Source organism: Arvicola amphibius, chromosome 3 (assembly GCF_903992535.2).
Source record: "Arvicola amphibius chromosome 3, mArvAmp1.2, whole genome shotgun sequence".
Lineage (NCBI taxonomy): Eukaryota > Metazoa > Chordata > Mammalia > Rodentia > Cricetidae > Arvicola > Arvicola amphibius.
This window is the reverse complement of record NC_052049.1, coordinates 95,717,068-95,744,608: the sequence shown is the minus strand read 5'-3', so window position 1 is coordinate 95,744,608 and position 27,541 is coordinate 95,717,068. Positions and strand designations below refer to the sequence as shown.

The 27,541-nt window shown below is 51.3% G+C and overlaps 1 protein-coding gene across 3 annotated transcripts in view; it reads right to left on the bottom strand.

The window, feature by feature from the left end:
• Positions 1-1,387: 1,387 nt before the first annotated feature.
• Igsf9b (immunoglobulin superfamily member 9B) overlaps positions 1,388-27,541 on the bottom strand; it is a 45,510-nt gene continuing 19,356 nt past the window's right edge. Inside the window, exons 7-20 of one of the 3 annotated variants that reach the window (XM_038323768.1) lie at positions 27,216-27,361; positions 24,804-24,946; positions 24,357-24,497; positions 24,155-24,271; positions 23,753-23,903; positions 22,813-22,936; positions 20,604-20,779; positions 18,579-18,805; positions 17,676-17,760; positions 15,444-15,605; positions 14,748-14,793; positions 12,581-14,233; positions 4,654-4,775; positions 1,388-1,596 (exon numbers count right to left, since the gene is read on the bottom strand). In XM_038323768.1, the coding sequence (XP_038179696.1) occupies positions 1,388-1,596; positions 4,654-4,775; positions 12,581-14,233; positions 14,748-14,793; positions 15,444-15,605; positions 17,676-17,760; positions 18,579-18,805; positions 20,604-20,779; positions 22,813-22,936; positions 23,753-23,903; positions 24,155-24,271; positions 24,357-24,497; positions 24,804-24,946; positions 27,216-27,361 (3,502 nt within the window). Of the gene's footprint in view, positions 1,597-4,653; positions 4,776-12,580; positions 14,234-14,747; positions 14,794-15,443; positions 15,606-17,675; positions 17,761-18,578; positions 18,806-20,603; positions 20,780-22,812; positions 22,937-23,752; positions 23,904-24,154; positions 24,272-24,356; positions 24,498-24,803; positions 24,947-27,215; positions 27,362-27,541 lie in introns of those variants that run through there. The other 2 variants (XM_038323769.1, XM_038323770.1) reach the window with 2 other exon arrangements.

Sequence of the window (27,541 nt, the reverse complement as noted above, 5' to 3'; positions counted from 1 at the left end):
CATCTGAATTGACAAATGGCATCAGGAAAACTTCGGGATGCTAACAGTTTGAACCAGGACAGGATTTGTACAGAGAAAGAATTAGGGCCCTGGTGCCTACCCACTACTACTTCCGCCATCATTCCGATGCCTCAGCCAGCTCCACGCAGGAGCAGTGAGGAAAGGGCACCGCAGAACTCAACAACCTGAAGTCCCCTCACTTTTTCATCTCATGCACTGGAGATTGGGTCCAGGGGGTGGAGAAGGACCCCCGGGGCAAAGCAGAGTTGGCAGGCAGCACACAGAGAGTATGCCAAGGAGCCGCAGGCAGCTCCCACAAATGGCAATTAATCAATCTGGAGAATTAGCAAACACAAAAGGAAAGGAGGAGCCAATCGGCCGTGGGGGAGCGGTGCTCTGAGTTCAGAGCCAAGACGGGTATAAATAGAGCTGTGGTAGCTTGGTGCTCAGCACAGGTGGCTGCGGAACACAAGGGCCTTTGGCTTCAGGGCTCCTAGCCCTGGCTGGACCAGAAGAGATGGAAGCATTGTACACCAGGCCTGCCTGTCAGCCCCACTGCTAAACAACCGCTGTTTCTCGGGTGAGTGCCAAAATGCAGAAGGTCTGGCCATGCTTCCTCATCTAGCAAGCAGGCAATAAAGGCTTGGGATTAGTTCAGGGGTTAACTTGTTGCTATGACCCCAAGCAGGGAGCTAGGAATCATAGCAAGGTCCCTTTTCTACTCTAGATGGAAGAGATTGGAAAGGATGGTGAATTCAGCTGAGAGGCATGACTCCTGTTTCAGCCAGAAAGATCTCCCAAGACAGACATGAGGGCACGCACCAGCCCACAGGCCGGCCTGCTCACGAAGCCCAGTTGTTCAGTCCTTCACCGACCACAGGGGGAGACGGCACTTTGCTTCAATGTACATATATATACACATAGAGAAACCCACCAACTACACACAAGTGTATTTGTATCTATATCTATATATATGTGGAGTTTGGAGGGTAGGAAATAATTCTAACCCCTCCCAGGACTTGGAAAACGGAAACAAACACAGAGTAGTAAAAGCCATTGCTTTTCTCTTCCTCACTTCCTAAGACGTCTGAAGAGGTGAGAAGAATCGAGTAATGTGGGAGAGATGGTGTTGAGACAGATGCTTCCTGTCCCCACACGCTCCCAGCTCTGACCCACAGATAAAAGCTCTTCCCCCAGTCCTCTGTCCTGTGGGCAAGGCTAGCCAGCTAGATGGTGGGGTAGAGGCCCATGGGTGTGGGGAGCACACATCGGACAAGGGCCTGAGCCATCCCATGATGGGCAGAGGAGGACAAGGCCCTGTACAATGGTCCTGCTCTGCCCCCTAGGCCTAGCACCCCACCCTGGGGACACTTAGAGTGACGTCAAGTCATAGCAGAGTGGCGTGGCCTGGGTCATCATGATCCACGCTGTTGAGGATCGCCGTCTGGTCTTCTGGAAGCTGACGGTGGCATAAGTCCGAAAGTCGGGCAAAGGGATCAGGACGAGAATGTCTCTTCTTCTTTCGGAGGCAGACAGCTTCGTCGGGCGACAGAACCTGAGAGTTGGGAAGCTGCTGAGCCTGGGAGGCAGAACCGTCTACAGAGAAGACAGACACACAAGAGAAGAGGTGTGAAAAGATGGATCAGAACCTCATGCACTCCATGCATCTCCCAGGGAAGAAGTCCAAGGTGCCACTGAAACCAAGGGAACACCTGTGTGTATGGCTCCGAGGCCAAACCGCTGCCGAGAACCTCCTCTTTCCCCCACTCGAGCAACCAGCCTTGAGTCAACAAAGTCAGGCAGGTATTTCCCCTTCTGTGAATTCATGGATCCCAATGATCAAACTGTTTTAGCAATCAGTCTACAAATATCAGTTGTGCTGTGCCTCTTGGATACCAGTTATCATTCTAGGTGGCAGGAAGCAGGGTTTCAATATGTCTCTCACCTACCCCAAACAATGACAGACATTACACGAGACTTCAGTCATGAGCAACAGTCAGGCCTGCACCCCTCTTCTACTGCCAAGGCCATTCGTCTGCCTCATGGCCCTTTGGAGGACACAGCGGGAAGGTTTTGTTTTCTAGAGTATACTCCAGCATGGAGGTATGGAGGAAAACACAAACAGCCAAGATTTGAAAGATACAGAAACTGAATTCTTAGGTATTGCAAGTACAGTAACAAAGAAAGACGGACCAGGAAAGGGCCAGTGGCTAGGGTCCTGCATCTGCCTCCCCAGGTGTTACTACCTGCCTGGAGTCTTGAACGAGGAGTCTTCCTCAGAGCTGAATGAAAATGGCAACCATCAATAAGAACAGCCAGCGCATAAACCCCAAGTCAGGAGCAGGTGTAAGCCAGCATGGTGGCACAAGCTTGTAATCCCCATACTTGGGAGACTGAGACAATAGGATTAGGAGTTCAAGGCTGCTGGGCTACATAGTGAGACTCTGACAGAAGAAAGAGGAGAAGAAAGAGAGGAAGAAGAAGAGCAACACAGTATGTTCTAGAGAGAGAAAGACGACTATGTCAACAGAGCTTAAAACTTGTCCTTGATGCAAGGAAAGGCTTCTAGATGATTTTTGCATGAGATTGTGTGTGCTTGTGCATGTATGTATATAAACACACGTGTTTTAAAAAGAAAAAGAGCTTTACAGCTCACTCTGGTAGAAGCAAGAGGACTGAAAGTTCAAACCCAGACACGGCTAGTTCCAGGCCAGCCTGAACTATACAGTGAGATCTTGTCTCAAAACAATTACAAGACAACTTTCTTTCTTACTGCCTCAGTATTCCCATTTAGTGAAAAAGAAAATTACACAGACTGATGATAGGAAACCAGCCATACCCAAAGGCTAAGTGACGGATGGGTAATTGCTATCTCCCTAGGTCAGGTTAAGGGTGTCACCTCTACGGGATACGGTATGAGTGTAGATGGAGCAGAAAGGCAACAAGGTACAGCACCAATCCAAAAGGGGAAGAAGGGACTAGAGCTTCCACTTTTTCAGTAAGGACAACCAAAGAAGGCCAGCTATAATGCAAAGGTTGAGCCAACATACCTCACCAAAGGATCGGGTGTGAGGGCAAAAGACTTGGGGGAGAAGCTGGGCATGAATGAAGCAACACCATTCACGTGACTGAAGAGAAGTGGGGAGCGGGGGTTTCGAAGAGGATAATCAAAAACATTAAGAGTTATAAGACATTCAAGTCTGAGTTCAATGGCCAACTGGAAATACAAGATTTGAACTCAGGGAAGACACCTGGGCTATTAACACAGACCAGGCATAAGAGAGAACAGGTGCAGCTGATGTGGCCCATTTTACAATGAGATTTAGTTATTGAAATTTAGAGTCGTGCATTATGTAACAATATTTTCATTAAGAAAAGGTCATAATTCAATGGCAGGTCCATAGACCGTATTACATGACGACTGTCCTAGTTAATATAAGCATAGTCTAAGATGGTCACACAATACCAGATCATCTAACGGTGTATTTCTCAGAATGTGTTCCTATCATTAAATGACGAAGATGCAAACACACAAAAGGAATATATATGTATGTATTATGTACCTGTTCAAATTGAATTATTTTAAATTCTGCTTTGAATTTGACCCAAGCCTCAGAAAACTCATTTTTGCTGAACATGGCACCACACACCTCTAACCCTACCCATCAAAAGGTTGCAAGAGGACCAAAAGTCAGGGCCAGCCTAGGCTATACAGCTTGTTTCAGGCCAGCCTGAGCTATCTAGCTAGACCCCATCTCAAGGCGACAAGATAATTTTCTTTTTCTCTGTTTTTGTACTGCCATCAACAAACTGACGGGAAACTGGCCACATCCGAAGGCTAAGTCATCAATGAGTTTAGGGGCTTGGCCTCTGTGGGACACTTTTTCGCACCTGGCTTATTAGGACAGTTACTCTACAGAAGTCATCAAAGATCTGCAAAGAAACTGCTGAATATTCTTCCTTGACAGGCCGTCAGAATGTTCCTACAGTCATTGGTAGCTGGAGAATATCTGATAAGCATCAATTGTTTTTCTAAATGAAGGATCAATTCTTTTTGCACTCTTTCTAAGCTACCCATCACCGCTGGATATGCATTTCAACGGAAGTTCCATTTAGGAGACAATGAGAATTCCCTATCCTTAGAAAAGGTTAGTCAATGTAGAGATTGGCCCCGTGCCATGTGACCCTAAGCTCCATCACGCCTGCCCAGTGTTCAACTGGAGGGCTTGAAATGGTGACAGAGCATCGTACAAGGAGACAGGGATAGCAGCAAAGTGTGCTTCAGACTGGGAAAGAACAGGACACTACTTTTGAGGAACAGTGTGTTCCTCAAAAAAACACATTGAAACAATATAACATACTTCCTAAAGCTGTGACTACAGACAAGGCTCTACAGGTACACATACCCTCAGAGCAATGACTCCCCAGGTAGGAGGAGATGAACTGGGAAGGGAAGGCAGTCAGATCTCTTTCTTGTATTTCTATATGAAAATCATTTGTGCATTATTGAAAACAAATGCTTAAAAGGAAATCAAGAACAAGAGAAGCTGGCTTCACTTCTAGAGAACACCCAAGGTTGGGATCCTGGGCCCACAATCCTCATCAATTGGGAAAAGCACGGTGGAAAGAGGAGAGGCGCTTCCCACCATTTACCGGATCGTTTCTTTGACTTCGAAGAGCCCTTGGATGACTTTTTGGGCTTCTTTATCCGTTGGTATCTCAGAGCCTCCAGCCTCTCAGGCACAGCAGCGTTCCCGGGTGCAGGTGGAAGTATTCTGCAAGGAACAATTAGAGAGGCACAGGTCAGCTCCCAGAAAGGAGCCTTTGAAGAGGGCTGGAAGAAAGCCAAAGGACTGCCCATAAAGGATGGAGCCCAGGGATGGAGTCCGGGGTGTCCACAATCATTCCTGGACACTTGCCTTCCTATTGCTCCTGGAAGGGAGAAAACCCGATAGAAAGCTCCAGCGGCAGGAGGCCTATCTCAGGTGGAAACCAACCTGTGGAGCAATCAGAAGACCCTAGGAAAGGAGAGAGAGACTTTAATGTCAGCCTACCACACATCGCTTAGGCTGGGACAAGCAAGTGCCTGAGAAGAGTCGGTTCCTAGAACTCACCACCATCAAGACCTTTAAGTAAAAAGTGAAGAGCAGATTACAGCAAGAGGTGAGCAAGTCCAGTCCCAGCAAGCTGCCTCCCATCTCCAGAGACAGGAAGGGACACACAGCCAGTGAGGTGTGGGCTTTGCGGCACCCAGCTTCACAGAGCTACTCCCTCCACCTGCAAGATTCATCTAGAACCTCACAGCTAACTGCTGTGACACACCAACGTCTTCAGCAGGTCTGTCCGCTGGACACTCTGCAGACTAGGCTCAGATTTCCTCAGTCTCGTAAGGAAACAGAAGAGAGCAGAAGATTACGACAAGGCCAAGTGTTCAAATCCTAGGGCCTCGCAAAGGCCTTGCTGTTTGTCACTGGTCTCCAACGTGTTCTGCGTCTTAAGATTCAACCTAAATGTTGAGATCGTTGAGAGAGGAGACGCCTACATATGGACCCTTCTTTCTCCACCCCAGTTATGGGATGGATCAAGTCAGCCATTTAACCAGAGCCTGTGCAGTCTCGGTCACAAAGGGAAGCAAAGCAAACTGAAAGGAGAGCAGTGTGTGACACCATGCCTACAGAGAGAGCTTCGCCAAGAGTCATAAAAGAAGAAAATGGAGAAGACACGTTATCAATCTCAGTTTTTCTCAAAGCAAGACAACTTGGAGCCTGAGGAACAAAGAGGGCAAGAGAGAGGCACATACGATTCCTTTCCACAAATACTGGTACTGGAATGAGACCAGGTAAGGGAGGGACATTCTAGGGCTATGGCAGACAAAGGTGACTCTCTTTGGTCTCCAAGCACCACATCTCCCTTCCCCGCATCCATCACAGTGAGGTTTTAGGGAATCCTGATTTTTAAAAAAGAAAACCTGACGGTCCTGTGGAAGCCAAAGAAGTCCCCAAAGGTCCACAAGCTACCTGAGGTAGGGGGAAAAGTGAGGAGGGACAAAGAGAAAGGATGGAAAAGACAGCACTTCCCCACCATTGAAGGTCTCTACAAGCAGTGGGAAAAAGAAACTTACAGATTGTGGTAGAGCCTCTGGTCTCTGGAAATAACTGGCAGTGAAGAAACCTCCATCTTCCTTGATGGATGCCATTTTCTCCAAAGTCTTTTAGTACATTGGGTATCAAGAAACGCTCTCAAGTTCAAGTCAGAGGCAACTCCTTAACATTCCACGGCCCCCACAGCATCACTATACACCACACAGGTACCCACGCCCCATGATAAAGCAACCTAGTTCACAGTGTGAGCAAGTCCCCCCAAAGACCCAATATGCCAGTGTCCAATCCCTTTCCCAGACATTGTCCCCGAAAGCTGCAGCTGGAAGGGATCTTGGAGAGACCCTGAATCACCCCTTCTCAGCTTGGACAGTGCTCTTTGTGTTACCTGAAAGGAAAACCAAAGACATGAATCCTCCACAATTTGCCATCTCTAATCTAGACCCTGGCTGGCATCCAGAAAGGCCATGTGAGGTGAGAAACACAGTCAAGGGAGACATGAGGCGGGCAGGAACAGAGCTCCCCAGCACAACCCTTGACGACCCACAGTTACAGCACGGTTCTCCCTTTTCCCCCAGTCAACAGGTAGAAGCAGCATGGGAGCTGCCTCTCCCTCCTGCGGATGGTAGGGTGGGAAAACCCATTCACAAACACACAACAGCCGGGGAAACGGTGAAACCGCTTTCCACATGTTCCATAGAGAGCATGAGTTTAAAAGCCAGTGCCAATCCAGCCAACCACAGAAAGAGCCCTCGGTGGTGGGGTCAGGGCACAGGCTATACAAGAAGCTGGTACAGAGTCCCCCTGAAAATTCCCAAGGATTCTTCGGGTAGGTGAAATTTTCAGGGGGTGGGATACCCATAGCACAATTAACATATCATTACTATTACATTTGCATTATATAGTGTGTGCTTACATTTACTACGTCTATGAGTCTAAGAGGTGAAGACTGCATTCACCATATTCTAGATAGAGAAGCTAAACTGTAGAAAAGGATCAACTTAGCTAAATACCATCGTTCAGGCAGACTCTTCAGTATTAGGCTCTTTAAATTTCTTCCCAGGAAAATGGGTACAGAGGCTACCACAGACACAACCGAGCTTCCCTGCTCCGCCCACCTGCTCTGCAGTACACTGACCACTGCTGCCTCTGCTTCGGTGACACAGACATAAGACAGACCAGGGACAGGGCAAGAAGCTCAAGTTTCATCTTGAGGCACAAACTCCCAAACAACAATGACATATCAAGGAAGAACCCAATTTTCACTTGAGAAGCAGCCAAGCGCCAGCCCTTCCAGGATACCTGACGCCCATCTGCCTGAGCTCCTGGCTCAGGACTCAGACGCTGCGACAGAGCAGACGATGTCTCCTGGAGGCACCAGGATTCACTTGCATAATACCAGTGGCAAAAATAAAAGCAAGCCTTTAGCAGGACAGGTGGGAAGAGAGGTACAGACAGAATGGGTCTGTTTTAAGTGAGTTATACAGAAAAGACATGAACTATTTCCCAGGACACTTTAAGAACAGTGCCACGAGTCCTCTGGTATCGACCTGCCCGTTTTTAGGAAGGGTAATTGTGTCCCAAGTCTACCTGGAATCACGCCACCTTTGGAACTTTTGGTATTGGTGTCTAGAATAGGAATCAGGATGAAGAACATGAAACTCTGAAATCACCCTGAACTTGACCTGTAGGTGAGGCGGTTACAACAGACTCCAGCCCTGGTCTCCCAAGGTGAGGCTCCATTCTCCTTCTGGTCAGTCTTGACTTTTCCCCACATACAGGACCGCTGCACACTCCAGGTCCCCTTCTCCAAGGAGATGACCCACATAGACTACTGACAGACAAAGGTCTCCAAGCCTACGAGCTTTCCCGGTCTCACATTTCACGTTAATCCAGGTTCTGCGATCCTGTGATGTTCCTTGCAGCTCAGAATTACCAAAGGGCGCCAACATTTACTTCAAAATCCACCCCTGAGCCAGGCCACACAAAATTCCCAGTCCACTCATTCAACCCAAGAGGTGTTATCTGCCTAGCACCCTGCTCCCTAGAGTAGCTGAGAAAAAGAGGCAGCATATTTACAACATAGGAAAACCTTAGGCCAGGAAAGTAAAAATCCAGCTAGCCATTGCCTTGCTTCCGTGCTCTAAGAACTGGCCATCAAGACACATGTGATAGCAATTCTTGACACACCTGGAGGCCTCAGCTGAAGAACTACTGCCATTAGACTGGCATGTAGGCACGTATGTGGGGCATTTTCTTGATTGCTAAAGGTGGGAGGGTGTAGCCCAATGTGGATGGCACCATTTCTAGGGAGGTGAGCCTGGTCTTTATAAGAAAGGTCATTGAACATAAGACCAGGAGCAAGCCAGTAAGCAGTATTCTTCCACGGTCTCTGCTTCGGTTCCTGACCCCGGGTTCCTCCCTTGAGCTTTTGACCTGACTTCCCTGAACAATGCACCTGCAAGCCAAATCAACCCTTTTCCTCCCCAAGGTTGCTTTTGGTTCTGGTGTTTATCACAGCAACAGAAGGTAAACTAGAGCAACACAGTTTCCCATGACTCCCCCCCAGACAGGAGGCAGAAAGAAGTAGCTTGGCGGCTGCCTCCTCTCACCATGGGTGAAAGCATGGGGAAATCTATTCAAGTACAAAGGACAGTCAGGGAAAAGGTGAAAGCACTCTCTATGTACCCCAGAGACAACCAGGAATTCACAAGCCAGCATCATGCCAGGCCAGCCCGATCACAAAGGGATCCCTCTCTGGGGAGGGGGGTGGTCAGGGTGCAGACTCAGTGTGACTCAGGAAATGCTTGTGTCCTTCCTAGAATCCACCTAAATAAAAGGGGGTCAGGTTACGTTTTCCAGGCCCTTGCCTCACAGAGGGCACAGGAAATGGAAGTTGACAGAGATGGGAAATCGGAGTGCTACCAGCATCAGAGGGGCACTGAGTAAGTGGCTGGGCCCCCAGTGACCCACAGAAGAATAGATCCACATACTGCAACTTCCCACACTGAGATGGGAGCTGGGAAGAGGATAAAGAGGGAAGAGAGGAAAAGAGGACAGGGTGGGGGAGCAGCAACAGGAATAAACAGGAGGAAAGGACAGAAACTGAAGGGGAAAGAAACAAAGCAAGGACAAACGCAGACAAGAAGCATCACCATGTCTCCAAGCAAGACCGGGGAACACATGCAAAGGTGCAGCATGAAGACAGCGCCTACAAAGGAGCCACCGCTTCCCCATGGCCCAGCAGCTCCTGTGCCCCAGGGAGTTTTCAGCAGGCAGGAGAATGAGCAGAGGTTCCTGTTGCCTAGCACCAGAAAGGCCTAACGTGGAGAAGGTAGAGGGCTTCATTCTTCCGGGCCGGGGATGCTAGCCAGGCCTAGAAGAGGAACAACTGTCCTTCACTGCTGCCCCTGGACTCCAGGCTTGCCACGGTGATAATGTGGCTGGGTTCTCTCAGATCTGACATGATGAAGACACTGGGAAAGACAGGGTCAGGGGAATTGGAGGGGGAGGCAGGGGAGGGGCTGGAAGTCACAGATGACAGTAGAGCCCGTCTACTTCCCAGGAACTGGGTAAGAGCTGTCCTAGAGCTACCAAACCTTGGGGGACGGGGGGGACAAAGGAGCTAAGCGAGGGAATGGTGGGAAGGACAGGCACGGGGCAGGGAAGCTGATCATTGCCCCTGCTCTGTAACATCCATCCAGGAGGTCCCGGAAGCAGGTGAGCTCACAAGCACTGCACGATCCTGCCAACAGGGGTGGCTACAGGCTGACATTCAGTCGGCCTCACACCATGCTAGGGCCTCTGGGATACTGACTGACCGCTTTAGAGCTTCAGGTCATAAAGAAATGTCCCCGCCGTCTCTTTATGAGAGGCCTCTCTTATGACACAATGAGATTTACAGTCCTGAATTATGAAGAGCAGCCTTCCATGGCATGTGAGAGGAGAGAAGCGAGTAGCTTCTTCTCACTTGGAAACCAGAGTACCAACACAAAAAGCTCCCTCTTCCCACCCAGGTGCAGTTTGCCAGTCCAGCATGGGCAACGGGGCAGATGCAAAAATAAGCATCTCTTTAGGATGCTTTGACAGAGAGGAAGTTCTGAGTGTCCTAAGCATCCTTCAGAGATACATGACCCCTTCACTGGGGGTCCTTCTTTTGGATTCCACCTGGAAGGATGCTGGAGGAGCCAGCCACAGTAGGGGAGAACATAGTATTGATCTCTAGGATTTTTAGCTTTCTGCTAACTCAACTCCCTTCTCCCTGGCATGAGTTCTCTCAAGGCCTTTTCCTAAGAACATGACCCTAGGAGGCCAGCATAGCTACGACAGGGACCCTGAAAGTAATGTGGCTCTAAGGACGAGGTCACATTTCAGTCCTGCAACAACCATGGAAGGGCTGCAGAATGCAAGAAGCCGGGGGAGTGGTCACACTTCCCACCTTCCAAGGACATGGAAGCCACCTGATCCTGAGGACCCAGATGGACGTGGAAGAGGGACCTCTATCATTAAGAGCGCCAGGAAGGGAAAAAAAATCTCAGGAAAAGTGAGGGATTAGCAACCCCAGGAAAAGATCTAAGTTTAGGGGGAGGGGTTGTCAAGGAGGACACTATCCCTGAGTCTGCTGGGGGAACTGAGCAGTGGGGTAGAGAGAATGAGAGGACCCCTGGATCTCAGTATAGACCCAAACAGGTCCCCAAGGGTAGAGATGCAAAGCTGATTGTGAAAATTCTGGGTCCTTTGGGGTTCATGCGGGGTCCTGCAGCTGCTGTGGGGGGTCTATATGGGTGCTGGCAGTGGAGTGGCAAGTGAGAATAACTGCAGTCCATTCTAGAATGGTGGGTGTAGGCTTGGAGGTTAAAAGCTACAGCTAGGCAGTGCCCCGGCCTGGCCAGCTGGGCAGCTGGAGCAGCAGAGCAGTGCAATGTGAGGAACCCAGAAGCCATGGGAACCCAGGAGCAGCGGCCGCCCAGGTGGGGCAATGAGGGGGATGTGTTCTGGATCCCCTCTTACAGAAGCGATGGCCCTGCTGAAGCCCCATCCCCCTGCCCGCCCCGCCCTGCCCCACCCCGCCGATGACCTCCCTTACCTATTGAGCTGAGGAGAGGCTTGTCTCGACAACACTGCCCAGATAGCTGAGATAATCAGAAACAAAGCAGTTACCAACACCGGCCAGGTGAACCACCCACGCGCACCCAGAGGGGAGAAGGGGGGCACAGCGAGCAGAGACCCCAGGCGAGGCCAGAGGATGGGTGAGGGAGAAGAGAGAGCCAGAGAACCAAAGGCATGATGGAACAGAGATGGTGAGCGGGCTGTACAAGGCACAGACAGGGAGTGAGGACAGCATTTGCTGCAGACAGAGGCGGGTTCCCTAGCTAGCCCCTAGGATCCCCACACAGCCGCCTGCCCACCAGGAGCGCCTGCAGTTCCAGTGACCATAGTGGTGGGAGGGGGAGGGCTGGGATCCCTCCTCTCCAGCTACCTCCCATCCCTCCACCACCAGGAAAGCCTCCTCTGGAACTCTGCTCCCCTCCACAGGCCACTACATCAAGAAGAGAGAACCCAAGAGAAAGAGTGAGAAAGAGAAGGGAAAAAGGATGAGGGCCAGGCGAGGGAAGAGGGTAGGGTGGGCACGACAGAGGCGTGGCAGTCTCTTCAGAGCAAACTGGGTCAACCTCAAGGCAATGGAGCAGGAAAGGAGAAAGACAGACTGACTTGAAAAGGAACAAAGGCTAGAAGGACGGGAGGAGGGCAGGTTGACGGAAGAAGAGGTACAGACGGGTGTCCAGGCCGACTGGTACCTGGAATACCAGCTGCTACAGTAAAGAGTGTGCTCTCCCAGACGAGCAGATCTCGGGAGCTTGTCTGTCTGTCTGTCTGTCTCTGTAGCTTCCTGTGACGCACACAGGACGGCGGGGATATGGCTCCCCACACACACGGGTCTGAGCTTGTTCTTAGGCTCCAGGGACACCTTCCTGGAGAGACTAAGGACGGCCTGGAGTTCAGCACTTCCTGGGCATGCTAACAGGCATGGTGAATAAGCACACGGGGCCCGGGAGCAGCGGCTCTACGAGGTGCGGAGTGGCTGCACAAGAGGAGACTCTGACACAAGGTCTGTAGGCAGCTGCGGAGAACCGCCGTTACCCAACGCGGAGATCACCAGGATACGGTCAGCCCCACCCTCAGGAGCTGGATTCACAGACATCACTGCCTACTGTGCTGACCCCTTCACCTTCCCCACATTTCTGTTATATGGAGAGCCTTCACTGAACTCTGGGCTGGGTGAGGCATCTTATGAAGCTTCCAACAGGGTACCAGCAGGTAATCCCACCAGTCCCAGTGAAGACACTCTGCCAATGTGTGGCTAGACCTCCTCTCCCAGAGGTGCGACAGTGTGTCCCAAACAAAGCCCGTTGTTGGGATGTTGGGGAGGTAGGGGACAGAGTAAGGCATGGGGAGCTTGATTGGCAGTGGCTTACACTCACCCTGAACTAGGTAAGGTTGTTGGGGGATCTGGCCGGAGTGGCTCCTCCCCCATTCTCCGAGGGGAAGGCGTCTGTCCAAACACATCCAAGTTGTCCCCTGGGGCCGGAGGGGCAGGTCCCGGTGGAGGAGAAGGGTAGCCTGTGGCCAGAGTGGTGAAGCCCATGGTGGGTCTGTAGCTGGGGCTCCCACTGCGGCTGCTCTGTGAAGGAGATCCGGTGGACGGTGTGGACTTGCGAGAGAAACTGACGGCGGCTGGCGGCTGGAGGGTAATCTCTGACATCTCAGCCTGCTGCAGTAGGCCTGGTCGAGGTCGGGCTCTAGCAGCGAGCTCAGGGGAGCCAGTGCGGGAACTGAGGGGGCTTTGGGTCAGAGGTGAGAGCCGGGAGGGCTGTAGCACCACTTGATGTAAACTGGGCTCGGCACGCCGGGCCTGCCGGGGACTGGGCCGGGGCCTGGGCTGGGGCTCGTACCACCGGGTATCCAGGCCAAATGTGCTGGGTCCACCGTGCCCCCCGGGCTCGGTTGGCTCGGGGTAAGGCAACACCGGTATCCCCATACCTTGGCTGGTATGTCTTAGCTGCCCTTGGCTGACCAGAGGTTGCATAGGTCTGTCCTGCCACTTGGTGGCAGGGGGCGCCGGGATGGGGCCCCTGCCAGGTGACTTGCCAACCCAGCCTTTTGGCGTCTCCAGAGACAGCATGCCTGGATAGGCTGCAGGCACCTGGAGGGGGGTTGGGGGCAGTCCTCGGGGCAGGCAGGGCTTGGGCTGCAAACTCTCGGCCACATCACAGGGGTGCAGCTGATGGGGGAACATCATAGCTGGGGTCTCCAGTCCCCCAAAGGGAAATTCTGGCCGGCCCCAGGGCTCAGGGGAGCGCCCTCCTGTAGGTGTCTGAGTCAAGGGCAAAGTGCTGTTGGAAGCATTCTCTCCATTTTCCTCAGGGATGGTGGGGTGGCCAAAAGGCCCCTCAGTGTGCAGGGGTGGGGAAGACATGACCGAGCTCAAGGGGCTGCCCACTTCTGGCATATAGAAGGGTGGAGGCTCCACCTCCCCAGGGCTGCTGCTGCTCAAGTACCCATAATACTGGCCGTGGTGGAAGGACCGAGGGGCAGGGGGCCTCGCTTGGCCAGTAGCCTGGAGCCGTCCTCCCAGTCCACTGGGGCCTTCGAGCCCACGAGGCTGGAACCGAGGGCTGTATGCTGGTGGTGGCAGGTAAGGGTCCTGGCTGGAAGACATAGGGGTCAGCTGAGGCTTCAGAGCAGCCACAGACGTGGGCACCAGTGTGTCTTCATTCTCCTCGTCTGACTGCCGGAACTCGGGGTACATGTCGGTCTCCTCAGCGAAGGGGAAGCCCTCAATTCGCCGGCCCTTCACCGAGGGCTCTATCTCAGAAGGGCCCATGACGAAGCGGCCATCGGGACCTCTGCTGATCAACTCAATGGGTGTGGTGGCCTCAGCCTCAGCTTCAGCCTTGGCCACGCTATACTTCCTGCTGCTGATAGCCCTCTTGGTCTTTTTGTACAAGGACAGCTCTTTTTCCCTTGTAGGGCTCAGCATCCTCTTGGCTGCAGGCTGGCCCTGGTCGTCAGAGGATTCAGATGGGGCTCGGAGAGTGCGGATGCTCTCAGGACTCACCTTGCCCGAGGACAAGCTGTAAGGATAGGAACAGAGGGTGATAAGGGGTGCTCTACAACCTACAACTTTATGTCATTGTCTGAACAGCGACTCTAAAGGAAACAGGCATGGATGGGCTGCATATTTCGGTCAGAAACTCTGGCCAGCTCTCTCAGTTGTCTAGACACGCATCATCCATTTTTGGAATAAACACCCACACCGCTACTTTTCTTATGGCCAGCGCCTAAATTTGGTATACCCTGCCCAAGCACAACTCCAACTTTATTCCCTAGTTGTTCAAGAAATGCAAGCTAATATTAACATTGACTCTAGCAAATCAAAGGACAAAAAACCACAAAGCTAAACAAATAACTTACTAGCTTGGATCATCTCTACTACACTCCCTCAGTCCACGTGGGCAACTTAAAGCTGATATGCCAATCTGCAAACGTGTAATAGCTTAGGGAAATGAGACCCGCTAAAACTAATGGTTTACCTGTGTCCAGCCCCCGCCTTCTACCTATAGACCCCCAAGAGCCAGAGATACTTACGGAGACTCAAGACTCTTCCTACAGTGAGTGATGGAGAGCGGAGGATCTGGAAGGAAAAACAAAAGGAAGAGGCCTGAGCCCACAAACAAAACTGGTACGTTCTACAACCGGGGTCCACAGAGAGGCCTGATATGCAGTTACAGTGGAAAGGCTTCGCTTGCCTGGCAGCTCTATGCCCAACTCAGAGGCCCTCTCTCCCTGTACCCTTGACCCATTCCCGTTCTCTCCAATACCCTTGCTCTCTTCTTCCCCTTTTCAAATCAAGCCCTACTGAGCATAGAGGCACATGCCTGTAATCTCAGTACTTGGTAGGCTGAGGCAAGACAATCTCGAGATTGAAGCCAGCCTGGGCTCTCTATCTAAATAACAACAACAACAATAATAACAATAACAATGATAACAACAACAACAACAATAATAATAATAACAATAATAATAATAAAGGATGTGAAGTGGGGATGGAGCTGGATTGGTGGGTCCTGGAGGGAATTAGAGGTAGTGGGGGAAGATAATAGAAGTATGGAATTTTCCAGAAATGAGTAAAACTATTTTAAAAATCAAATCTACTCCCACTGGCAGCTCTGCCTGCAAGATCCCTGTGTCCCTCTTTCCAGAGGAGAAGCTCTCCAAGCAGTTTGCCTGCCTCCTAGAGAACACCTGACCTCAGTCAGGCACCGAGAGGGGACAAGCGCCTACCTTTCTTCCGCTTGAGCTTGCGCTTCCGCTGCTTGTTGACAAAGCAGGCAGCCAGAGTGCTGAAGAGGATGGCAGCTGCCAGGAAGCAAATGGTGGCCACTATCCCAGCCAACACCGGCCGGGCCAGTCCATCATCAGTCAGGTCCGGCTGTGGGAAGATGTCTGCAAGGAAGGCCAGAAGCACTCGTGGGTCTCATGCTTCCCAGAGTTTTCCCCACCTGCTCTGAGATTCGATCTCTAGAGCCTTTTCCCCATCCGTGGCAGACAAGGCTGGGGCCTGGCTTCCACACCCAGTTCTCACATGAGCCTCTAAAGAGGAATATTGGGGTCGGTGCCGCAGTGTGGAGAGAGGTAAGGAAGGGGCAGTCTGTGACAGTCAAGTAACTTCCCTGTAGCTTACAAAGAAGAAATGATACCCACATCTTCCCTCCTGAGGATAATCCCCAGTCATTCTCTATAGCTGTCACTGTGAGTGTGGCAAAGCGCTTCCACGCACGCTCTCAGACTTCCCACGGCAACCACGGCAACCCTGCGAGCTACACACAGACTCTCCTTCTCCAAATGAAGACACTGAGTGGCAAAAACTGAGGAACTAACTCACTCTGCTATTGGCGGTACCCTAGCAGGAGCACAGTTATTCCGATTTCCAGCCTTCTCCCATGCCATCAATGAAGACACCTTGGGGACACAATTCTAAATCAGAGAGAGGGACTGATAGGATAGAATTTGGGCCCATCCATCTTCTAACTCCTTATAGAACAGGCTGGAAGCTGCCTACAGCAAGGACTGCTCTATCTTGGCCATTCAGGCTCCAGAAGCAGACTGGAGCTGTAGAGAGGAGGGGCTCGTTCTCCCTCCCACAGTTAAAGAACAAGCTTTATGTAGGATTCACAGGCCAGTTAGTGACAGAGCTGGTCCAGACCTCAGCCCACTGTACTGCACACATAAGCTGTGGGATCAATAACTACCACTCTTAAAGGATACCGAAGAGAAATTTCAAACATTGAGATACAGCTGGCCAGAGTTCGCTTCCATGTCAACATGATAATGGATAAAAAGAGTCCACGTCACACTGATGGACCATCAGAAAATAGGGGAGCTAACTACAGGGGATGCCGCTGTTGCTGCAGCCTCATTCCCCCACGTGGGACTGTCTGACTAGGCACGCTTCCTTACTTTGGGGGACCGGGCACAAGGCTACTGAGTCAGAACAGTTTACAGAACCGAGGGTGCAAATCAGTCAAGTCCTCTACTTTGGCTCTGGCTGGAAGCTATTTTTCTATGTTCTTCTCTCTCTCTGCATCTCTTCCCTGGAGGGAAGCCAAAACAGAAGCAGCTCCGTTTTGCTGTCTATGGGAGATAACTTGAGTTACACAAACACCCCAGGGTGCCTAATATAGAAGACAAAAAAAATCACACTCTCCCCTTCCCCGTATGCCCTCGGCTTCACTCCTCTCTTCCCATCTGTCCTCACCAGTGCTTTGGTAACTCCAAGAGGCTTCCTACAAGAACCTTCTGGCCAAGACCCTTGCAACCTGGTCCTAGGGATCTCAGTACACTCTGTGCCCAAGGAAATGGTACCTTGGCTGGCTTACTAAGCAAGAGCCTCTCCCAAACTAAGGACACCACTTCCCTGGCAAGGGTCTCTGCTATGTTTCAGGAACTCTGGGAATGGAGAGAAGACATGTGGAAATGGGACCAGTTCCAAGAAAAAAAAAAGATAAATGAAGAAAATGCTAGGGAGTTGGCTTTATTTAGCCTGAAGAAAAAAGAAGAAAAAAACTCTAGGGAGAGGAAGAAAGGAAGGAAAACAACACCAAACAACAATTTTCCAAATAAAACCCACATAATTATAAGGAAGCCTATAATAGGCATCCAACAAACACTTGTTGACCTGCTACGTCTTCCCTCTAATTCACAGTGCCCGCCCCATCACACACCAAAGCTCGAGAGCAAACAGAAAGTGTATAGCAAGCAGCGCACACTGACAGGATGGAACGGATTTCCTTCCTCAGCTAGCTTACAGTGTAGCAGTGGCCCAGCTCCACGGTGGGATAAACCAACACGTGTCACGGAATCACAGATCTGATAGACTTCAGAAATGCTAGGACTCTCAAGCTTACGTCTCTAACCCAGCCCGTCCTCCCAGACTAGCTGTTCCACAGAGGACTCTCATGTGGCCCTAAGGCGTATGTCCTGGTTGTTGTTAGACAATTTGGGAACCCAAAGTACCTGTGCTGGAGACGCCGGCGATGTTGCTGGGCTCGCTGATCAGATCCTGCATGACAGCCAAAACCCGGAACTCATACCACGTATCCTACAATCCAGGGACAATGCCCAGTCAGCTGCGGGGCTTAGGACCACAGCCACTGACCCTGGGCATGACTTCCATGGAACAGGGTACCCTTGTCCCAGGAAGTGTTTAATGATGACTGCTTGTATCAGTCAATGTTATCGTGTGCATGTTCCCACCATTTGAGCTATGGACTTCGAGCCACGCACATAAGGCCACTGAAAGACTGCAGAGACAGACGCACAATGAGCTCTCAAACGGCATCATGAATGAGTTCCAGTGGCCATTCAGAGCAGGCAGGAAAGGGGAAGTTGAAGAGTGCATAGATGAGGTCTCTTCTATCTATGAAGCAAGCTTCTTTCTCTTTCAAGAAAAAGATGTGCCTGCTTAAAAGATGTCCACCAAAAGAAAAAAAAGGGGGGGGAGTGTGTTTTCTCCCAGGACTCTGAATTATTAAAAGAAGACCCTTTCTCTTGACCAGCCTAGGAGACAACTTTTCTAGGGATTCCTTAGCCCACCCTAGCTGGAACCCAGAAAACTGAGTTCTGAGGTCTGATGATCCCTATTGGCCTCAGCCTGCCTTACCCTAGTTAGAGTCTATAGCTGAGTCAAACCATCTGTGTAGCACTGGTCCCCAGTGCCACTAAACTAGCTCTGGTCTGGGGACCTAATCCAACCCTTGGTGGCAGACTAGGGAGAGTCTAAGACCACGGATAAAGAGGGTCAGGGCAGGGCTTGCCCTTATGCTCCTGAGGTGAGTCACTCAACACTCAGTGGCTTTACAAATAGTCATAACAACTCTAGTAACTGGGAATAAGAGACAAGAAAGTTAAAGTCCCCACCTGTGACAGATCCTTGGCAAAAAAGTCTCCATCCGTGCCTGGAATGGCATCATCCAGCATCTCCCAGCGTTCCCCAACTCGGAACTCCATGATATAGCGGTCAATGGGGAAGCTGTGGTTGGCAGGTGGGAGCCAGGACAGGAGCACACCCTGCTGGGTCCGGTTGGCTGTGAGGCACCTTGGTGGGGTCACCAGCACCAGGGGTTCTGGAGTTGTAACGGGGAATGCTATAGAAGGAAGAGGAAGCAGAGTTGAGCAAAAGATGAATTTGGTTCAGAGAGGTGACAGAGCGTCACCTACTACAGTAGCCCTCCTGATTCCAGGAAAGGTAAGTCAGGGCTGGGGACCCAGAGCTGTGACTCTTTTCAGACTAGGACCGCTGCAAGATGATCAAAAACCTCCTCCAAAGGGAAGAAGCAACAGGCACCATGCAGAAGTGAAAAGAATCTAGTGCAGAATACAGTCACATGCCATATAACATCCCTAATGGTGGCCCCATGAAATTATGGAGCTAAAAATTCCTATCATCTAGTAAGAGAGTAAACACTATAAGAGAGAAAAAAGGGGTGCCTCCCACATGGGTGGTGCCTCTCACATGGGCGGTGCCTCCCACAGGGGCGGTGCCTCCCACAGGGGCGGTGCCTCCCACATGGGTGGCACATCAGTATGAACAAATCTGTGGCACTGCGGGTCACATAACATGTGCAGAATACGTGGCGACAGCAACACTCCACCATGAGTGTTTATTATGTATATGCATTTATTATGCCATATATGTCTTTTTAAGACTTATTTATTTATTATATATACAGTGTTCTGCCTGCATCTATCCCCGCAGGCCAGAAGAGGGCACCAGATATCTTTTTTAAATGTTTATTTATTTATTTATGTATTTATTTATTTATTTGTTTGTTTGTTTGTTATGTATACAGTGTTGTATCTGTGTGTATCCCTGCAGGCCAGAAGAGGGCACCAGATTTCATTATGGATGGTTGTGAGCCACCATGTGGTTGCTGGGAATTGAACTCAGGACCTCTGAAAGAGCAACCAGTACTCTTAACCTCTGCACCATCTCTTCGAGCCCTGTGCTTTATTTCTAAGGCTAGGGTGTACTCCAACAACAGAAAAGGTTTCTGGTGAAAACAGCCCACCCTGCTCTAGCAGCATCAGCTCCGAGGATCTACAGTTCACTGGATTTCTTGGTTGCATCATTTTGTCTCCTGTCATGCCATCTACACGATGACCTCATTGCTTAACGACACATTTCTCAGATGTGGTTTCCTCTGATGCTTTCCCTACTATTAAGAGGCACATGGTTTATCTTCTGCTCTCATCCCAAGAACTGATAAGCTCTTCTCATAACACATGAGTCATACTTTTGATTCCATTTGGGGCCCTTAAGCTCAAAATGAGGCCCAGGCCAGGCTTGGTGGTGTAAACCTTTAATCCCAACACTTGGGAGGCAGAGACAGGCAGAGCTCTGTGAGTTCAAGGCCAGCTAGGTACAGAGTGAGTTCCAGGTTAGGTAGAGCTACACAGTGAGACCCTATTCAAAAACAAACAATAAATGACACCCAGAAGAGGAACTTCAGAGTTTGGAGTGAGCATTTTACACCTGCCATCCACAGGGCAGAAAGGGGGCTGGAGACACGACCTCCATCCACCTGAGTAGTGTCTCTTGCCAAGGCTTGTTCTTAGACACCTCCCCGCCCCCAGAAGAAATACAACCGCAGTCAGATAATGCAGAAGGACTCCCTGTCCCCTTGTAAAACTGCCAAACATTCATACATGGCATTGAACCTCTCCATCCCATTGAGGGTTCCCATGATATGGGACCAGGAACCCTACAGAAGAAAACGGCAAATCCTTACTGGGAGATCAAAAAGCCCATTACAGAGAACCCTTGGTAAGGTACTGGCACACACCAAGCCCTAATGTTAGTTCTAAGAGTATCATTAGTATCACCTTTGCCTAACCCAGACCTGCTAAGAAATAACCCCGATACACACCAGCCCAGGACCTCACCTAAAGTGTTCACAGTGACCACCTCACTGAAGGCGCTGGTTCCCAGCCTGTTCTGGGCCAGGACACTGAACTGGTATGCGGTCTCAGGCTCCAAGCTGTCTACCAGCAACCAGCTGGGGCCCGGTGGCACTGACAAGGACAGCCAGTCGTGGGGCCCAAACTGAGCCCGCTTCATCCTGACCAAAAGAGAGAGAGAAGAGATGGGGGGAAAGGGGTGGGGTGGGTCACACTGGAGAGAATAGCATGCACACAAGGTCCCCAAGGAAAAGGCAGTGAAAATACAAGCATTCCCAGGTCCAAGGGCAGGAAGAAGGATAACCAAGGTGGGGTTACCTGCCCGGCTCTGGCTATGCCAACTTTCATGGCACCTGGGCACTCCCCACTGTGGTACCTCCCCATGGAAAAGGGGTCCTCGGTGTAAATCATGCTGAGGACACTGGTCAAGTTACCAATTGCCCTGGGAGAGAATTCTGCTCTCGGTACCACTTTATATATGGGTTCTGCTTGATAGACTAGGGACACTGGATTGAGAAGGAGCCGCTGGGCAATGGTATGACTAGAAAGGGAACCTAGACAACCTTGACTGTCTACCCTACCGGGGAGAGACAAAATTGGGGCTCAGAGTCATCCAGGATGCTCTGCTAGACCCAGTCCAACTCGGGCCATCTGAGGATAGCTAAGGCATAAAATACAGTAATTTAAAAAATGACCAGGTTTTGCTTCGTGGCAGGCCCAGGATTCCTGAGACTTTGACCTTGGAGGACAGAAATCACAGTCACGGGGAAAGTGACAGAGATGGAGAGTAAAGAAAGTAGGGGTGAGGTTTTCCACTCCAAAGCACGCCTCCTCCTCAACTCCCAACAGGTAAGGAAACCACCTGCTGCAGATGCAGTTCCACAAGACACCACAGGGAGGAGACATTGTCCAGGATAACTAGCCCGCTCCATGCAGCCCTGAGCTGTAACTCACTGATACCCACAGGTTCCTCCCTAGGTTGTAAGACTCACTACTGCTGTCAGGTATGCCCAATAATGTGAGCAGAGGCAAAAGACGCATGGGAAGAAAATGAAAAAGATAAAAACCAGCAGGCGCCAAATAACTGTAATAGCACAATGATGTGTCAAAAGGAAGCGGGGAATCTCCTCCACCCTGGCAACTGCCCTTCCCTGCCAAAGCAAGTGAACAGAATGTGATAAAAGTGAATCACATGAGCAGTGCCCTCATGCAGAGCAGAGCCATCGGCCACAAAGGGAGCCCGTATCTGCACCCAAATCTGCTACACCAGATGCCACCCTTCCCTGACTCCAATCCAGGCACAGTTCATCCACGGGGATCTCAAAACTCTGTATATGCATACAGTCTGAGAATGGCTGGGGAGATGGAAGGCCGCCCTCAACCTCAGGCTGCTGAGGGCTCTCTCTGAGGTCTACATCTGCTTGTTCCTCCTCCCCAGATTCAGACTGAACCAGGCTGAAGGAGAGGGAAGTAAAAGGTTTGGCCTTCCCCACTTGATAAGGTTGTCTGTGAGGCTGTGGTTCCCAGCTCGAGACAGGAATGCTAGGAATGAGAAGCCCCAGAGACGTGGGAAAGAAGGGAATGCCCTTGGCTTCTCCTCATACTATCCCAGGCCTTGGGTCCTCATCCTGGTCCGTGCATTTGTGAGATCTAGCTATACCCAAGGTTTGGGCAAGGATCTTAAGTCACTGATCTGGTTAATAACAGACATGAAAATGACATCCACAAAATCCTAGAGAGAGAAAAAAGAGACAGGAGAGGCAAGGGCAGGGATGAGAGCATATGTTCTCCTGATACCTGGAACCTCTGGGCAAGGAACAACAAAAACTAGACTCTAAACCTCACATGCCATTTACAACACTAGGAACCTGGAGAAAGACTGGGGTAAGACAGTAAATGAGGGGGCACTGAGAGGGTCACAGAGAGGGCACGGGGGGATGATGTAAGCCCAAACCAGAATTCCAACCTCCAGGGTGGTACCATAAGGACTCACTGAGTCCCTTATAGACATCCCTAGCATCCTTAAGAACTCCATCCCTGCCTGGCCATCTGCAGAGCTGACAAGTGCAGGTCCTAGCCTCCTCGGGCCCACCGCCAGCCCCAGGGTGGGGTGGGATGGGATAGGGCAGGCTGGGTAACCTAAGGGGGGCAAGGGAAAGAGAAGCAGAGAGCAAAGCATGCGGGGCTGACTCACAGAGGTCCGTACCAAACTGAGAATGTCTGCTCATAGCCTCCATCATAGCCTGGCTCCCAGGACACATTGGCAGTTGTCATGGAGACCTGGACCCGGACACTGCCTGGGGCATGGGGACTGGTGCCTGGAGACCAAGGAAGACAGCTCAGACCAAAAGAAGCCACCGAGCCTATTTGCTCGTCCCCATCGTCTTCTAGTAGGAGATCCAGGGTACCAAGATGCGTCATAAGAAGTGGCTGCAGCGAAGGCAGGATCCCAGGCCCACCCTGGTCCTGCTGGGGTCAGAGAGAAAAGCCCACCCACTACATAGGCTATCATCACCAGCAGGAACACGGGCCAGAGGGAAAAACAGAACCCTCCTCATCCTGACCAAATTCCCATGCATCTTGTGAGCTAAAAAAAAAAACAATCCCTTGACATCCTGGGAAAACCCAAAAATCACATCCCCTTAATCTCTAGCTACAAAAGACAGCCACATTGCGCACAGCAGACAGCAGTGGTCCAGGTACAAGGCCACACCTGCTGGGTGTGAAGGATGTGACTCCGAGCCAGGTTATGAGTAACAAGATGCAGACCACTTTATTCATTGGTCTAAACTGACAGGAAAAAAACTGTATTGGCTTTGGGTGCTACTGTGACTGTCAAGTCCCAAGGGGACAGGCTACACTCAGGCTGGCATGTCCTGAACAATCAGAACAAGGAGCACAGTCATTCCTCCTGCCCCAGGCTGTGGACACCAGTCCTCCCTTCAGGCAGCTCAGTGTCTTCCCACATACCTCCCCTTCCCTCCCCTCCCCAAGACAGGACAAACATGGATTCTGACCCTGCCTGCCAGAGTCCCCTGCAGTCAAGGGTTTCAGGTTGTACCCCTTGGTCTGACTTAAGAAAGATGCCTGCAGAGTGATAAAAGTCACCCCAGATGGCCTACTCGACCACGTACCGATGACAGTGAGGTGCGTGCTGGCAGTGATGCTTGTGACCACATTGGTGGCAACACATTCCCACTCCCCGTGGTCCTCCTTACTCAGGGCACGGAACTGGAGACTCCCGCTGGGCAGGGCGTTGTGCTTGCTTCTGCTGGGCTTCCCTACCTTAGCCAAACAAGGAGCAGGGAAGAGGATGGGAGCAGGGATTCAGGTTAAGGGACGCGTGCTCACAACTCAGGAGTCTGAAGAGGATGACAGAGGTGTCGCGAGCCCTGAGCCCAGTGCCAACATCCCACCACTATCCTCCAATGTCGCCTCCCCTCGTAACATCTGGCCTGTCCACACAGTTCCAAACAGAACTACCACTGGACCGTCCCTGAGTCCCCCACATTGCAAGAGCTTGAAGGCCCAGGTACCTTCCTCCAGGTGATGACAGGGAAGGGGTCCCCTGCAGCTGCGCAGGGAATGAGTAGCTCCCGGCCAGCCTCCTGCCTGTACTCCCAGCCTGGTAGCACCGTGAAATACGGGGGGTCCTGCGGGAAGCACAGAGACAAGCGTGAAAGGGTGGCTGAAGAAGACTTCCCACCATGGGGGCCACGCACCGTCTGGGAGACTCACCTTTAGGACAAGCCGTGCAGGGGCAGACTGGCCCATAGTCCCCAGGGTGTTGTAAGGCACACAGGTGTAAGTGCCAAGAGCCTCCTCTGTGGCCTCCTCAATGCGAATAGAGCCATCGTCCATCAAGGTCCACCCCAAGTTCTGCCAGACATAGATAAGAGAGCAGGGGGCCATGGTCAGGAGACAGGCACTGCATACCAGCCACTTCCGGGCAGAGTCTGAGCTGGGCTAGAGGAGTATGGGACAGAAGAGCAGCTCAGCTGAAACTGGCATCCCCTGCGGACATGGAACACAGCCAAACGCCTGCCAGATCGTTGCTCTTTGTTTGCCTAGACTTTTTCTTTTAAGGAGGAGTGGGACTGGCAAAGGACCAGAGCCCAGAGGCAGCATCTTTCTTGTCAGAAGGATCCTCCTCATTCTGAGTCCCAACAAGCATCTCCTTCCTACCTTCTCTACCTGCAGTGGTCGGCCATCCTTATTCCACTTCACCACAGTAGCGGGTGGCTCTGCATCCACAGGACAGCGGATATAGCCATGGATTCCCACGGGCACATAAATGACAGGGGGCATGTTGAGGACACGGGCTGGGTCTGCGATAGGGGTGGTGTGGGAGAAACAATCAAAGCAGAAGGTGAGCGCCAGCGCACACTCCCCATTCCTTTGCAAAAGAACCTGTACATCTACTACTTCGGATTCTCAACATTCAACACAGGGCTAGGAGCCAGGGCCACCACCAATCCCACTCTGAAGCACTTACAGCCTAGGGGCCATGCACAGCAGACTGGAGCAGGCTGCACACTTCTTTCATCCGCCCCGCTTACTACGCTTTTAAGAGCCTTGGGATGCTCCAGAATGAGTGGAGGCATTCAAAGGTGCATTTTAAACGGCCCTGGACTCGGAAGCGGCTCTCACCACAGACTTTAGCCCAGCCCTGCCAAGCCAACAATGACTGTGCAGTTCTCCAGCTACTTTGTATCTTGAAGTTTCTCAGGAGTAAGCAGTTAATTACTTCACATCCTAAACCGAAAGAGCAATGTCAGTTCTAGGTAGAATGCTGTCCCGAGCAGAAGGGTTGGTATTCCTTCTGCAGGATGCCTAGCCTCCCTTGGCCTCAGTATTTCACTTGACTCTGCAGTTAAAGGTAAAACCCACCATGGCCCCAGGACAGACAGCAAGAGGCCCGGGAGCCCTGTGCTGAAAGGTAAGTGACATCTTCTCATGTCCTCCCAGGACCCCTAGGGCTACAAAGGAGAAAGATCCAGACCTAGGAAGGCTGTGATGAATGAGTTGGTTGGTACCTTTTAAGCATTCTGAGCTCTTCAGAGAAGAGCCTTACATAAATACCAGGCCGAGTTATATATTTAGATGTAGCTTCCTACTTTTGTCTGATAGTCCTTTTTTTTTTTATTCCTCTAAGGTTTTCAAAGGGTTTATGAATGGGATATACTCTGAGCACTGCTCTTTAGCAGAAATAAAGATCCTTGTCTCACCCACCTATAAATCTCAACTCCTTGGATTCTCTTTGAAGGGAGGAATGGGGTAAAAAAGGACAAGTGGGAGCGGGGTGGGGGGGGGATGCTAGTGCTGAAGAGAGCCCGGGAAACCAAGATGCCTCAGCAAGAGACAAGCGGCCCGCAGCTCCAAGGATGGAGCCTTCATCTTGGTTGGTTTGGCATCCTTCTGAAGGTTGGTTCCTGCTGGCTGGCTCCCTCCTGCATCACTGCTACCTTCAAGTTCATGTGGCACTGCCTACACCCAGCCCAGAGGGAGAGACACATCTGCAAAGTGAAGCAGCCCCTTCCTGTGGTCTCCAGGACTGCATGCTTTTCCTACTACAGGTCTAGCGGGGGGTCCACCCAGTGTCCTGAGCCTCCCAACTCATAACAGTCTGGAACCTGCACCCCAGCAAAGCACAAATCCTGAGGAGGTGTCAGCAGTACAGGAGGACCAAGGCCTTTGCTCCCACCCACCCGCAAAGTCACCCCACAGAATGAGAAAACCCACACCGTGAGGAGTGAGGCAGGGCAAGGCAAGTACAATGGGGCTTCACCACTGTGACCTGGCTTGTTCAACAGCAGACCCTTGCGAGCACTCTGCAGCCTTCGGGGGATGTTGATCCAAGTTGTCCTCAGCTTAGAGGCTGACTTAGATCACCAAGTTACATTGTTTATCCCTGCCCCTCCAGGTCCTCGGGTATATATCATTCTCCCACACCAGCATACTAATAATGGAAGTCTGTCACCTATAGCAACAACCTGCAGCCTTTGTTGCCTAAGTGACAGGGCCATCCATGAGTCAAAGGGAAGGCATTAATCTCCATTGCCCATCTTCCCATCTCACTCTGTCAAATGTCCAGCTTGTCACAGGGTAGGAAAGCAATTCAAGGCGCCTAAGTATTAGTTCTAGGTGGGATCTAGGGCTCACCCAGAAGCCCTCTATGGGTCTGGCGGAACAGCAGCTCATTAATTTGAGTCTCACGGTCTCAGAGTAGAGGGACTGGGAAGCCAGGAGAAACCCAGGTATGGAAGCAGACTCAGTCAGTCCAGGTAAAAACCAGTACTCAATAACAGAAGGACTACCATTCTCAATGGCAAATGCTCAAAGCTAAGCTTCGTTATCCTTGAACATGACCTAAGCTTGAATCAGTGAACTGGCTGACCCCAAGTGATGACCAGCCCACAGACAACATCTGCCAGTATCAGTTATTGGCCCGACTGGCTATGGCCTCCTCTAGAGGAGGACTAGTCCCCCCTCGGCTGTTCCTCTAGTCCTCAGAAACATGCTGGGTCTTCAAGTTCCGATCTCGCAGTTTGCACGTGTTAGAATGCCCAAAATGTCCTCTCCCTCACCCCTACTCACACTGCACAGTCAGGTATGCCGAGGCAGAAGGGGAGCGCCCCAAGCTGTTGCTAGGGACACAGGTATACTTTCCAGCATCCTCTGGCTTCACTCGAAAGATGATCAGCGTCCCATCAATCAGGATCCGCACCCTTAGCTTCAGATCACTGCAAAACAGTGAGGAGCAGGCAAGGAGAAAGGGGGATGTTGGCAGGAAAACAAGCAAGGTAGCCGTGAGTCACTGCACCACCCCTAGAGGCAGCAAGGGAGCTTTGGGTTCCCAAGCACTGCCGGAGTGGGGGGGCTCTCTCTCAAGGCAATGACCTGTGGGGGCCCATGTGAGAGGG